This window comes from Ochlerotatus camptorhynchus, unplaced genomic scaffold (genome assembly GCF_037179485.1).
Source record: "Ochlerotatus camptorhynchus isolate MF236.1 unplaced genomic scaffold, CSIRO-AGI_Acam_v1.1 ptg000077l, whole genome shotgun sequence".
In the NCBI taxonomy this organism is placed as follows: Eukaryota; Metazoa; Arthropoda; class Insecta; order Diptera; family Culicidae; genus Ochlerotatus; species Ochlerotatus camptorhynchus.
The window spans coordinates 7,653,146-7,669,073 of NW_027040567.1; the positions used below are offsets into that span (position 1 = coordinate 7,653,146).

General features: G+C 40.5%; 1 protein-coding gene across 1 annotated transcript; it reads left to right on the forward strand.

The window, feature by feature from the left end:
- The first annotated feature begins 5,317 nt into the window (after positions 1 to 5,317).
- On the forward strand, positions 5,318 to 6,313 carry LOC135697673 (carbonic anhydrase 1-like). The gene has a single exon (XM_065217446.1). The coding sequence runs from the start codon at positions 5,318 to 5,320 to the stop codon at positions 6,311 to 6,313; it is 996 nt and encodes a 331-aa protein (XP_065073518.1).
- The last annotated feature ends 9,615 nt before the right edge of the window (positions 6,314 to 15,928 follow it).

The following is a 15,928-nucleotide window of genomic DNA, read 5'->3' on the forward strand; positions in this document are numbered from 1 at the left end:
ATAAACAGACATATTAATTGACCGTCATCTCATTTCGAGCATAAATACGGTTATGACGGTCATACCAAAGATGAATACTAAGATGAAACTGTCGGAAGAAAAACTTTCAATTTTAGTGTCCTCTTTCACGGTCCCTTTCATCCAATGAATACCCCCAGTATGCAAGGTAATTTTGTGGTTTTGCTGCCCCCTCGATAGAGATGAAATTTTGCGCGAGAGATGTCCCATTTTTTAATTACTCGATGAACAACTAATCGATTTTTTTTGTTCGCTGTGCTGTCATTTTTCCACCAATGAGAGTGCAAAACTTGTTTGAAACGATCGGTGATGATCCTCTGCAGAAGTTAATGCTTATATCGGCACGATATAACCAACAATCAATACGAAACTAACGATTTTAAATTGGATCACCACTTTAGTAGCCTATTGTTCCCAAGCAAACGATTAACGTACCCTATTCTAGTTGAAATTCTATTACTACACTATGTTTGTTTTGATTCGCTATGAAAGTTTGACAGATAACATCAGGGGTGTGTGGATTCATGCAGAACATGCAGGGGTGAGTGAAATAGCTTGGGACTGCTTGGGACCGTTGTTCTGGTACTGAGTGAGCCAAAAATAATAATGATTTTCTTCGGGACCCAGTAGTCTTAGAGTTACCTCTATGATATAACCAACAATCAATACGAAACTTACGATTTTAAATTGGCTCACTACTTGACTAGCCTATTGGTCCCAAGTAAACGATTAACGTATCCTATTCTAGTCGAAATTCTACTACTACACTATGTTTGTTTTGATTCGCCATGAAATTTTGACAGATAACATGAGGGGTTCGCGGATTTTCCTATGTTTCGAGGGGTGCATCGATTAGCTTGGGACCGAAGCGAGTACCAGAGCTGTGCCAAAAAGTTGAGCACGTTATTTCGGGACCTTCTTGTCTTAGAGTTACCTCTATGATATAACCATAGAGGTAACTCTAAGACAAGTAGGTCCCGAAGAAACGTGCTCAACTTTTTGGCTCACCTCTGGTACTATCTTCGGTCCCAAGCTTCTCGAATCACCCCTCGAAACATAGGAAAAACCAATAACCCCTCATTTTATCTGTCAAACTTTCATAGCGAATCAAAACAAACATTGCATAGTACTAGAATTTCGACTAGAATAGGGTACGTTAATGGTTTGCTTGGGACCAATAGGCTACTAAAGTGGTGAGCCAATTTAAAATCGTTAGTTTCGTATTGATTGTTGATATAACTGATAACAAATATGTTACTGTTTGGTTCGTTAATCGATTAATCGATTATTCGAATGAAAATGTCAATGAATGTGAAACGTCATTTCAAATATAAGGACCGTACGTAAATAATGATACAATTTGAAAGGGACCGGGGCTAATCACAAATTACGCCCCCACGGTAACTGAAATAAACACGAGTGTTCACCGGCTGGTCATACCCCTTTCAAAATCACGGATGAGGCGATAGATGTGATGTATCAAGGAAAAAGTCTTATCCTGCGTTAAACATTCGTATCATAACCAGTAATTATTATTGTGAGAATTCATATATGCATGAACACGTACTACCTGCAGTCACGAATGCTTATTCATCGATAGAAATTTTGTAGCTATTCATTTTTTCGGATACCGTGACGCTTGAGCTCCAAGATTAAGGATGCTGACCGCATATCGTATCCACATTACCGAAGCCCTAGTATCAAGGGATCCGTAAAAAGCAAAACCAATAAATCCTTGCGTAAATAGGAATTCCCCTCTAAATATTGGAATTGTGGCTATCAATCAAAGCAACCATTGGTATCCATCAACAAAGAAAACTTCATACCGTTACTTCGAAGGCCGTAAGGAAACGTGATGTATTTCAATAGATCTTCGCTAAAATTAATAGCAAATTCGTTTATTATTCAGTTCCAACCTGGATCGGGTATCTAGATTGGATCTGCTTGTTTTCGGAAAAAAAAACGTCAGTTTGATCGTTTGCTTTTAAAACCCAGCTCAGGTTGATGTTTACACTTACAAAAAGTTCGATTTTGCATTGATTTGTCGAAGTTCCACCTGTTGGTTCCATGATGATCCTTGCAATTTTTCGGAGCAATTCAAAAATTTAAGATTTTTCGCTTCACTTTTCGCATGAAACGTTATAACGTTGAAAAGATATTTGTTTTGACAGTAAAGTTCTCGTGAGCTTGTCAATTGTGAGTTGTGCCAGTTTTGAGATTTATTAAGCATCGCAAACAATGACGCGTACGTAAAAGAGAATTGATATTGCCGATGGATTATAAAAAAAGTGAAAGTGACTTTAATTTGCATGTTAAGAAATTGAATTTTTGAAGATAAACGGATATTTTTTCGACATTGTAACGTAATAACACCCACATATTTATTTGTTGCAAGCAGTGCTGTAAATTTTCATATAATTCGATGGAAGATGAACCAATGCAACCATTCAATCAATTCTGTGTAAACGAATTCTCACATGACCATAATTTGAAGAGCCCCTTTCTCATTTGAAGCTCATTGTCACTGTTAATTGAATCACTCACTATCATTTGATATAGGGGAAATGACGGCTTCGGCATGCCAGACTATTTTCGGCAACCCAAATTGAAACACAATTTTCACTGGATTTTCTTACGAAAACACTTCGCTGAATGCATGCAAACGATTCTTTATGCTTTCAGCTTCAATTTGACTATATTTTTACCACTGAGAAAAAGCAATCTAGCAAGGTTTTCTTGAAATGCAACACACGCACTACAAATTGTAGCTGATTTCGAGTTGCCGATAATAGAACAGCAGATTTACATGCAGTTCAAATGGAACGGTTGCCGAAGAAAAACTGGTTGCCGACAATACTCGCTTTCACTAGAGAAGATTGGAGCTTTGTACAAGCGTTTCAAAACAGTTTTTGACAATTCTTTCGACTGGAATTGTTAGAGCAGCTGGCAGCAAAAGATTGTAAACAAACCAATACTGCATATGTGTGCGTTCCTTAGAGAAAAAGGCTATAGAATGAAGGTCGCTGCTTAGGTTGCCGAGAATACGTAAATTCCCCTACGACAGTGGAAAATGGAAAAAAAATCCAGCAAAATGGTCCCGAACAGACAAGTCGACCCGATGTCGGATCAATGTAAGGCTAATTTAAGGTCGAAGTCGACCCAAAGTCGTGTTGTTGTCGGGTAAATTTTGGGTTTATGTCGGGTCAATGTCAAGTCAACATCGGGTTGGGGTTTGGTAGAAGTCAGGTTGGTGTCGGGTTGACTTAGCTTTTTCACCGGAATGTCGACCAGAGCTCCGTTTATGTGTATGTGTAGTTACACTCAATTGATTGATATACACGGAGAACAAATTATAGCAGAGTCAATTATTTTTCCGGTCAAAATAACTATTTTGTTCAATTGTTTTAGAGATAACTCGAAACTATAGTTGATTTGACTATATATAGAGAGCAACAACTATATTCCATAGTTGGCTCAACTGTATTTTTCAGTAGATGAACATACGTCAAACTTCGAAATACAACTATGCTTTAGTTGATTCAAGAAAACTATTGTTAGAAAAACAAAATTTTACAATGTTTATTAGACGAACTGCTCTTCATTATCGACATATTTATGAAGTTTGTTTTGCTTCTTTATCGATCTCAAATACACAACTGCAAAATCATTAAAAAGTGAACAAGAACATTCAAGTTAGGTTTGAACCGTGTTCATCTGCGTGAGAGCCAGCTATCTTATCGCCTGCTTTATGCATCACAAGTTAAAGGTATGTGGATTTGTGATGATCACTTGAAACCAAATTATATAAATAAATTACATTTGACGGTTGTTATAATTGATCAAAGTAATAGTTGAATTGAGTATAAGGTGGACAGTTGAATCTATTAGGTAGATATGATTGAGTTGACGGTCAAATTAATGTTGGAATAACTATAGGTTTCTTTCAAACAACAATCTTTTTCCATGTGAAATTAACTATTAGGATTGTTATCTTAACTTAACGAATTTGTTCTCCGTGTATAGTGTTTCTCAAGTGAGAAAGATCCATGCCTTCGTCAAATGACTAAGCAACTGATAACACCCATTCGGAGGCGGTCCCCTTTGATAGAGAATAGCTACTGTTCTCATTTTCATCAAAAATGTTCAAATGATTTTGAGAATTTACAGCAGTGGTTGCAAGGAAAATGAAAATCCAACGATTTCTTCAAAATGTTTCGTATGTTCTGAACTCAACAACTTTTAGCAAGAACAGGAAAATGAGGGAGCATTATTCTCACTTCCCACTTATAAATGCCCAACAGAGATGATCAGTGAGTGAATGATTTTGCTACTCTCTCCTTGTCATTTAATCTAACTGTCATGAATGGCTTTAAGGAAGACGGTCTAGTGAGGTAGAGGTGTTTCCAAGTGATATGCTAGTTGACCGTCATTTCTGAGATGTGACGATTATGTGAGGATGGCCATCAAGGTCCAATAACCGTTATGATAATGCACAGCACTGGATAAGATGTCGTCTCTTTATAAATTCAGGCTCTTTAGGCAAATGGTTCACAGCCTTATACCCCGTTCACATTACAGCGTATATCACGTGATATACGCTGTCTTGCAATGAGCACTCATACATCTAGTTTTCACTGGAAATTCTATGCATGAGTGCTCATTGCAAGACAGCCTATATTATGTGATATAGGCTGTAATGTGAACAGGGTATTAGGTAGGGGAACTTACGTATTCTCGTCAATCTAAGCAGCTTCCGCACTTCTATTAGCATTGTCTCAGTGTCACGCACACATATGATGTGTCTGTTTGTTTACATTCATCTGCTGCTAGCTATTCTATCCATTCCAATCAACAAAACTGTCCAAAACGGTTTGAAAACGTTTTTAAGGCGCTACAAACTTCTCAGGTGAGTGTGACTATTGTCGGCAGCCTCTTTTACTTCGGCAACCTTTCCGTTTAAACTGCGTGTAAACCAGCTGTTCTATTATCGGCAACTCGAAATCAGCCGTATTTTGATGTGCTTATGTTTCTTTTGCAGAAACACCTGGCATAACAGGTTTGCTCAGTCGTAAAAATGTATTAGGATTGAAGCTGAAAAACTAAGGAATCGTTTAAATACATTCAGCGAAGTGTTTTAGTGAGAAAATACATCGAAATTAACGTTTAAATTGTGGTTGCCGAAAACAGTCGATGGCTGCCGAAGCCATCATTTACCCTATATCTGGAAACGCTGAGATCGATAGATGTTCACAGCTGATCTCAGGAACCAAAGAAATCCATAATCTATCATCCATCAACAATGTCACAAAAACAAGCTTCCAACGAATCATCCCTATCTAGCAATAAATCGTCGGAAACTGAAACCGAATCCAACGCTAGCGATGACACATCCAACATAGTTTTGGCGGTAGCCTCAAGAGAGTCCTCCCTACCGGCACCAATCGACATCAACATCAATTTTGCCGAAAAGATAACCCTGCCGGAACTGCTGTGGCACAACTACGAGAAGCTTCCAAACAAAATCAAGCTAAGCAACACCGGTGAAACGGTAATTTTGAGTGCCAAATGGCCGGGAAAAGAGCCTCCCTACCTGGAAGGCGGTCCCTTGGAGGGAAAGTACATGTTCTCGCAGCTCCATTTCCACTGGGGCAACACGGCCGTGGAAGGAAGTGAACACACCATCGATGGAGTACACCTCCCGCTGGAGATGCACATCGTTCATTTTAACAATGCATTCAAAAGTCAAGAGGAAGCTTTGCAGCATGTTGGTGGAGTGGTTTCGTTGGTCTATTTCTTCAATCTAAAATCCTCACCAAATGAGTTTATAAAACCAGTCATAGGCAACCTGAAGAAAATTGTCTTTCCAGATTCGGCGTTCAAACCGAATCCCTTCCCGATTGTAAATCTCTTCCACACCTTCACCAACGATTACTTCCTCTACTGGGGATCGACGAGAAGTGCGTCCCGCAGTCATCCGATACTTTGGTTGATTTCCAGAACACAGGAATGCATCGATTTCCAACAGTTGATTCAGTTCCGTCAACTGCTGGACCAGCGAATGCGAGTGATCCAGCATGAGCCGACACCCGTTGCGGCACTGGGTGAAAGGCACCTGTACCACGTGAACCCACTGGCGGAGTGCTGCAATTCTACGCTATCGGTTTTGCCCCATTCTAGGTACAGGAAAGATTGCTGGCTGGTGGACAGGGTGAACATCGATATCGGATCACCGGGTGGATGTAAACAATTGATCGAAGCGCTACGAAAGGAAATGAAGAGCAAAGTTGAACGGTAAAAGACAATCCTTAATCTGTCAATTTTCAAAATTTGATTGCGAATAAAATTCATTTTGCTTGCCTTGAGTATTTCCGATAATTCATTCCCGTCTGCAGCGGGAGTTCATCTTCCTCTCTTTGTGCCATTCGCTCTTATTTTCTACGCTACTAGAATGCCAACAAACGGCTGATCCGTATGTGAGTACAGCAGATGAAGGTCAAGTTCATGGTTGCGAATCGTAGCTCGTAGCGTCGTTGGGCCAGTCCAAACTACATAAATAGTAAATACCTACACCCTCGTCCCCAGACGTAGCCAACAAACAAACCCCCCCCTTTACTTGCCAATATGAATGCATCTCCCTCTATACCGGTCCAGAAATAGACGTTGTGGAGCTTGTAGGTAGAGCAGACCCTTTTTTCAGTGTGTGGGAGAAGTAGTAATTTTTCCACTAAAATTGCCACAACTTTTCACGCCTGCAATGAACCGGCTATATTTGCACACTGTTTATGCACTTGTGCGTCATGATTGTGAGTGGAAGATGTAAATCTCTTGAATGGCGTATCGGGCATTCCTGTGAGTTTAAAACTGCGGGTATGAGAAAATAATGATATTGTGATCAAAATATTGGAATGAAGTGTCTTCAGAAAATTAATGTTGGAAGTTGACATTATAACCAGGGTTGTGGTTATAATGCAATTCGTGCATTTCGGAGGATTCATTAGCTTGGGGACAAAATCGATCTTGGATTTTAGCATACTTCACCCTGCAGCATTAGATTTTCAAGAAAGATTTATAATCTTGTATATCAGCACATTCAGGATGGTAAATACTTATTTTGGTGATGTTTACATGTTAGGAACGAATTAATATTATTCTATTCGTCACGAGGTGTTTAACGAACAAACCAGGGCAATGTCGATAGAAAAAATCCGTTGGATGGAATCATCGAATGAGTGAAGGTAATTTGAATTTAATGAATCGATTGCGAACGATTTAAAACTTAATCTTTTTTAATAGGTGGATAACCTGTTTCGCTGGGCACAGGAACCTGCCTAACTACTTAAACTAGGTTGCCAAATCACGAATGATCTGGTGGTTTGATCACAGACAGGCGACTCTGAATCTTTCCAGCGTGGAAGTCTTTCGCTCCTCGAGTGTTTGAAGACCGGCCAGGTGGTGAATCTCAGAATTACGAGTTCGCGGTGGACTGTTAAGGATCATTCTGAGGATGTTGCTTTGGATCCTCTGAAGCTTTAGGTGGTGGCACTTAGCACAACTCTCCCAGATTGGCATACCATACTCAATAGCCGGTAGAATGGTTTGCTTGTGGACAGCAAGATTGTTTGAGGTACAATATGGACTTCCTGTTTATCAGAGAGTAGAGCGACTTGATCAAGATGTTATATTTGGTGGATGTCTTGTCCACATGGGATCGGAATAGCAATTTGCAATCGAGGGTGAGACCAAGGTAGACTACTTCACTCGACCATTCAATAGGAGTGCTATCAACATGGACCTTGACGTTAGCAGGCGGAACAAGCCGAGGTGAATTCGAGTGTGGAAACAGAATGGCTTGTGTTTTAGCTGCATTGATACAAATCTTCCAGCTCTTGAAATAGGCGGACAGAACATCCAGGCCTGATTGTAGTTTACTCGCCAGTGCACGGATCACTCGACCCTTATGGATGATGGAGGTGTCATCTGTGAACATTGACAGGATACCACCACCCGGCAGGGGAGGAACGTCTGACGTGAAGATGTTGAATAGGATAGGCCCAAGCAGGCTACCCTGAGGGACCCCTGCATCAACGTTGAACGTATCAGAGGGGACATTGTTCAAGTAGACCTGGAATGATCTGCCCGACAAGTAGTTTTTGATGATCTTCACGAGGTAGATCGGAAAGTTGTATCGATGCAGCTTGTACACTAGACCATCATGTCAGACATTGTCGAACGCCTTCTCGACGTCCAACAATGCCATGGCAGATGTATTGGAAACGGACTTGTTCCGCTTAATGATGTCAGTAACCCGTGCGAGTTGGTGGATGGTAGAGTGGCCTTTCCTAAACCCGAATTGCTCTTTGAGAAAGATGTTATAGTCATTTGAAAACACAAGCAGACGGCTGAGTATCAACTTTTCGAATAGCTTCGAGATGGAGGACAAGAGGCTGATAGGGGCGATAGCTTTTGGCACTGGTAGGATCTTTGCCAGGCTTGTGTATTGGAATCACTTTGGCTAACTTTCAGCATGCAGGGAAGTAGCCAAGCTCCAAACATTTGTTGAAGATTATCGTAAGATGGTTGAAGAAGTCAATACTCAAGTTTTTCAACTCGAGGTTTACTACACCATCCATACCCGCGGCCTTCATGTTTTTAGTGCTTGTAATAGCTGCTATCACCTCATCAGCCGATATTCTACTATGATCATGTACTACTACGGGGGTGTCAGCGACTCTAGTCATTGCCTCCAGGACGGCAGGCCCATGGGGGCTCACCATGGTTTGACCAAGATTATGTGAAATCACAAAATGTTGGCCAAGAGCATTGGCCTTTTCAACTGGGGTTATCAGTAGGGATGAGTCTAAGTGGTCAACAGAGGAAAGCGGAGGGATCGGTCTAGACTTATTTTTCAAAATTTTGGTCATCTTCCAAAATGGTTTTGCACAATCTGGGAGAGAGCGAATCGTTTTGGTAAAATCGTTATTTCTGAGTTCCACGATCCTGGCTTGGATAATTTTGGTTAGCCTATTGACGTTGGTCTTCAAGTGGGCAGCCCAGAACGCTGGAACTGCCTACGAATGGTGTTACGGAGCCTGATAAGATCTTTGGTTGGGCTGTCAAGGTTCAAAGTATGACTCACCTGTCTGGATGCTGATAAAATTATCACTTTTTGTTTGTTCATTTTCAAAACAGTTTGTTATGATAAATTGAAAAAAAAAAAAGTTTATTGCAACAGCTTACGAAAGGTATTTCCTATCGATTTTTGTATTCAGATTTTAATTTCATCTATAAATGACAAAGCTTATAGCGTTCAAAAAATTACATCTTTTCGTGACGGTCGCAATTTTAGATTTTCGATTTACCCCCAGTACCTTCCCGTAAGACGTAGTCTACGTCAAAAAACTAAAGGGTGATACGGTCAAAATTTGGTCAAGGGAAAACGCGTGTAAATCGGTGAAATCGTTTATTTAAAAAATCAAATTAAATTTCTTTTTCAAGTTCAATTAGTATAAAATTCAGGAAAAATATTCAGTTAGGCTTCCGCTTTTCCAAATCCGAATTGCCGGGCCTTACGCTTGACCCCTGCCATCAGATTTTGTACAGCCACCTTGTCCACCTTCTTCGCCGCAGAAAGCCAGTTTGCCTTGAACTGCTGCTCGCCCTTAGCAGTTTTTTTGGTCTTCTTTAGGTTCCGCTTGACAATAGCCCAGTATTTCTCAATTGGGCGGAGCTCTGGCGTGTTGGGAGGGTTTTTGTCCTTGGGAACCACCTGCACGTTGTTGGCGGCGTACCACTTCATGGCCTTTTTACCGTAATGGCAAGATGCCAAATCCGGCCAAAACAGTACGGAACAACCGTGTTTCTTCAGGAAAGGCAGCAGACGTTTATTCAAACACTCTTTCACGTAAATTTCTTGGTTGACAGTCCCGGAAGCTATGAAAATGCTGCTTTTCAAGCCACAGGTACAGATGGCTTGCCAAACCAGATATTTCTTTGCGAACTTTGACAGTTTCATGTGCTTGAAAACATCTGCTACCTTTCTCCTTCCTTTTGCCGTATAAAACTCCTGTCCCGGAAGCTGCTTGTAGTCGGCTTTGACGTAGGTTTCGTCGTCCATTACCACGCAGTCAAACTTCGTCAGCATCGTCGTGTACAGCCTCCGGGATCGCGCTTTGGCCGTCGTATTTTGTTTATCATCGCGATTTAGAGTCACTACCTTCTTGTAAGTCGATAGTCCGGCTCGTTGTTTGGCTCGATGCACGGTTGTAGACGATACACCCAGCTTATTTGCGGCATCTCGGAGAGAGAGGTTAAGGTTTCGCTTGAAACTACCGGCAACTCTCTTTGTCGTATCAGCGGCTTCCGGTTTTCGATTTCCCCCCGATCCAGACTTCCTGGCTGTCGACAAACGTTCCCCAAACACTTTAATTACATTTGTAACGGTTGATTTGGCAACTTTTAGCGATTTTGCCAACTTTGCGTGCGAGTAGCTCGGATTTTCACGATGCGCGAGCAAAATTTTGATACGCTGCTCTTCTTGCTTGGACGGCATTTTGACAACTGAACAGTGAATTCCAAAATCAAAATAGGAGCAACATTCTACACACACACACTTTCAAAATGAGGGGTGTTCAGGTTTTTTAAATGCAAAATTGAAAGAAATACGTCAAGTTGATATTGACCACATTTTGAACGTATCACCCTTTAAATGACGAGCTGGTTGGTAAGCAATGAGAACCGAAACGATCTATCTAATGGTTAATGGCTCAGTAAATTTAGACACATCGTTCGAAGATATAGAATAGCGAGTAAACGGTAATCGAAATTATTTACCGAATCGATCACCGAGCACTCAGCTGTTATAATTTCGGTAATTTTTTTTACCGGGCTCGGTAATCTCGATTGAGTGTGTATGTTCTGGTAGCGCCAAGTGGCAATTTTCGACAGATAATTTATCGATACTAGCGCCAAATTGGCCGAAAGTGCAAAATGTACAGAGGAAATCAAGAGATGCTAGCGCTACGTAACGGCGACGTTTTCACTTAACTTTACACAAGTTTCTGACCGAGTTTGGACGTCTGTTCTTTGTGGTGAAACGCCGCTACCAGACAGGAGATAATCTCCCCTATCTGTTGGTGGTGTTGGATGCATTGTTTGTGGGAGCGGATGCGTCTCTTCAAGAGAGTAATCGAGATTTATTGCTATCGTTTCCCATTTGCCAGAGGGATGACCTCGATTGCGTGAGGCATGTTCGTCGGTTTTTACGCACACTTAGAAATAACTACTTTTACATGAGACGTAATCCATATTGGACGGAAATCATGGAACGTAAACAAACATTTCATGTAAAATTAAGTTTTCTCAAACCGAAAGACAAGCAACTCGACGAAGAGAACGTTTGATTGAATTGATTTTCTCGTTTCTTTTAACTGATTCTTATGTCAAGAGGGCCGCTTACATGTGTCGCTCTCAGTGAACCGAAATTTACACGTCTTTTTCGTAGTGTGCGGTTAGGTGCCTACGAGTAAATGCATTATGATTTTATTTTCATATGTTGAAACATGACAATAATGTCACGATGCAAGCTTGGCGCTTGACAGTGTAGTTTAAGATGTGTTGTTAGGTGTGTCCTTAACACGATCATGGTGGTTTAAGACTGACGGTAGTCACGGAGGGTCGTGTTTGATTGTGGGTCTTGGTGGTTTTGATGCGCTAGTTTGACGCATAATCGGGGCGATCCGGTGAAATATGAAGGAGAACACAGTCAATTTAAAACGAAAAAGAGATATAGCCAAAAAGATGTGCAATATTTGTACGCTGGTAAAATCGTCGCGTCAGTCGTAGTTTACTTTGTGAAGTAAGGGGCACGGTAGCCCAAAAATGTGAACGTTTTATGGAATTTGTTTCCATTTTACGCAAGAACCAAATCGAAACAACGAACGTCGCGTAAAAGTAGAATTTAATGAATTTTCACCGTCGGGGCCGGTTTTGAATTATTGCAATAACAACGCGTTCGTAGCTTGTATGATGTGTTATGAGGGGCTTGGTGGCCTTAGAGCGACCATTTTTGCTTACTGAGTAGAACATCATGAGTTTGATCTGAAGCCCCCCCACATTAAAGATTCGTTAATCGCTTTGTTAATGTGAATATATTGGAAAATCATCAGATCGATGATTGGTGTGTTGTAATAAATATGGCTCGTTTGCCTAGTGGAAATCGTTTTTGCTTACTGAGCAGAAGACCTTGGGTTCAATCCCGAGCTCCTTTGCGTCATAGGATCGTTAGGATATCAATTCAGCTTATCGTTTACCAAAACGAAACCTGCTGCAAACCCAACCCTTTTACCCAACATCCCAGTGATTCCTCGTGGAAGTTCAGAAGCTTTCTCGACTTTCAACATAGCGGGTATAACACCAACACATTCCTACCCTTTCCTTTCTTGAACTGCGTTCGGGTGCGGCTGGCGCTGGTATTGCCTAGTTTGAGATCACCAGTTTTGACGTAGGACTACGTCAGTGATTTCTATATGGGGGTACACTTTGTGAAAACCAAAAATGGAACATGTAAGAAAATTTTGAAAGATTTTGAACGTTAATAACTCAGCTGACCCTGGACCAATTTCAATAATTTTAAAACCAACCGATCAGAAATATTTCCAAGCATCCGTTAAATTTAAAACTTTATCATTTTTCAATACTTCACTATTGAAAATTGCATGAAAGTGCAATTGTTGCTATGATAATTAAAATTATCACCGATATCACCAAACGGTGTTTATTCAATCACCACGCGGTGAGTGGTGGTGTTTTTCAGATCACAACGAAAGGCTCTGCGCAAGCTAGCTATCAAGGCTGCCCTCAACCGCTGATCGGATTCAGTCTAATCACCGTGTGTGGTGATGTCCGGTCGTCGGCATCAGCAACAGCAGCAGCAGCAGTGCTTTCGACGTGTGGCGTTCAACATTGTTTTCCAGTACACAACGAAAGGCTGTCTGCAAGCAGCGAGCTACAGCCCACATAAGCATCCATGGAAGGAGAAAGAAGCCGCACCGCTATTGATCGGAATCAGTAGCTCTTCGTGAGTCTCTGTGGAGCATCTATGCCAAGCGCGTCACCCTCATCCCAAACAACATACAACTCATCAGCCTCATATGTGTTTAACACCCTAATAGCTCAGCATTACTGAACCATCACGACAAAACGGTCCGGTATTTTTTTTTTTACATTTGTGAAGGTCATCAATCGGATGTCAGTTCCCATATCAAGATAGAGCTAGAATTAAGGCTTAACAGCTTTTGTAAATAATGACTTCTTTCGAAGATGTCTTGAAAATCAAGGCTTGCCCACGCAAATCAACATCACCATCAGGTAAAGTAAGACTTCCCCTACCCAACGGTAATGTTAGTTTGCGTGGGCGTGCCTTGAATTCCTAAAAATCATCGAGAGAAGTCTTTGTTTACAAAAGCTATTACGCCTAATTCCAGCTCTATCTAGATATTTTTAAATCTAACATACCATGTTCTTGAAGGCAACATTGGGGGTGCAATTTCAAAAACCAAAGTCGGTCGCGTTGCTGTTGCTGTTGCTATAATAATTAAAATTATCACCGATTGCCTGCGAAAAGCGATTTCCGTACCATCCGGTCTCACCAAACATGGTAAGTGGTGGTGTTCTCCAGTACATAACGAAAGGCTGCCTGCAAGCAAAGAGCTGCAGTCCACAAGAAGGAGGAAGAAGCCGTACCGCTATTGATCGGAATCAGTAGTTCTTCGTGAGTCGCTGTGGGCCATCTATGCAAGCTCGTCAAATTAAAGAGTATGAACAGAGATAACCCCGCTCAAATTCCTATTCATACACAAAACACAAGCTTCTGCTGCAGTTAACAAATAAGATTTATTATTTAAGACCACGTAGTCCTACGTCAGCATTGCGTACAACCCCATAAGGCTGTCCCTTATAGTTTTTACATCTTTAGGATGAATACTATGATCATGCTCATGCACAAAAAATAGTTTAATAAATTAACTACCGTATCAAAATGTTCTTGATGACCCCACAATTACTATGCGTTTGCCGTGGCGGCGGTTAGTCTGTCTTCATCGCTGATTTCATTCGATCGGACATTGATTGCGGCATGCTTCTAGAGCAGTTGAATGTCAATACCAGCCGAGTAATCTCCAGACGATCTTAATATTTTTCAACATCCCGGCTTCTCGGACAAACTATGGTGCTAATGAGTCGTTAACTAGTATGTGCAAACAGCTGTTTTGATTTTAACCTATCCCAGCTAGGGTTAGAAATATGTTTTGTAATGCACTTTTACCATCCTGACGGTTTCTGTTCTATGTAGTTATATTAAGTTTGAACTTTTTTTTATTAATATAGTTTTGTATATATTCAAAGTGTTTTTGTGTTACTTCATACGCGAAGTTAGCGATTTTCAGAGTTGGTTGGAAATGCTAACATGAAGCTTTAGTGTGATAATTTATTAGCTAGAGAATGATCTTTAGAAGAGGATAGGTGGATAGTTCCGTTAGAGTACGGCAGTATGAAAATTGAATAGAAGTTGAAAATGAGCGAAGGGCCATTAATGCGACAGTTTTTAAAGTTAGACGCACATCTTTTGCCTAACCCGTACGATGTACGCGGAGACTTGAAGTATGTCTCCAAGTTTACAGGCAAAAAATGTGCATCAGATCATTCTCTAGCTAATCAATTATCACACTAAAGCTTCATGTTAGCATTTCAAATCAACTCTAGTTTTGTATATTAAGAATTAAGTTAAAGCAAATGTGCCTGTATGATTCAATGTTATCTCATACATCAACATTTGAATTTGCTCTTAAATAATTCATATCCAGAATAAACAGTACGGATATAATTGAAAGAATAAAATAAACAAAGGCATCCCAATATTTTTCGTGTACAAAAATCGGTATTCGTGGCATCGTTGCTGACCTTTCTCGAACAACATGTTAAAAAGGTCTTCAATGGGCCAATGTAAAGAGCCTGAATTTATAAAGAGATGACATCTTATCCATTTGACAGGTCTTTTGCTCGATTGGAATGACTTTTTCTATGACTTCGACAGACAATCGATTGTTCCAATTTTGACATATCGCCTCTTTATAAATTTAGGCTCTTTAGGCCAATGAAAAAGCTGAGGTTTTGACAGGACTGTGCTATGGCTACCACAGTATTCTACATTTGATCATCCATGTACAGTAGCGCCAAAAGCATGCTGTGGTGGTTTCAAAACTTGACCATCTAAATTGACCAATTACAATTTACAGTGAAGACGTTAATGTCATTATTAAGCAATCGGTGACTAAAGTCATTGTTAACGATTGACTCATAAATCGTAAACAATGACTTTAGTCACCGATTGCTCACGAATCAAAACACATCCATCACATAAATTATGTGGAACTTCATATTACTGTTGCGTCTTTTCAGAAACATGGGAATTCAGGAAGTAGACCATATTGTTAATTTATAATATTTGATGACACGCTTGGTTATCAGGTGACAAGCAACAATCACACAGCAAAAAAAAATGTAATATCGATCAATGTAATTCAAGCTGATGTATGAAATAACGATGTAATAGCTAAAAGCAGATACAATATTACATCTTTGGATGTAATTTTGATCGCAAAATCGATGTACATCGTACAACCATAGAGGTAACTCAAAGACCACTGGGTCCCGAAGAAAATCATTATTATTTTTGGCTCACTCAGTACCAGAACAACGGTCCCAAGCAGTCCCAAGCTATTTCACTCACCCCTGCATGTTCTGCATGAATCCACACACCCCTGATGTTATCTGTCAAACTTTCATAGCGAATCAAAACAAACATAGTGTAGTAATAGAATTTCAACTAGACTAGGGTACGTTAATCGTTTGCTTG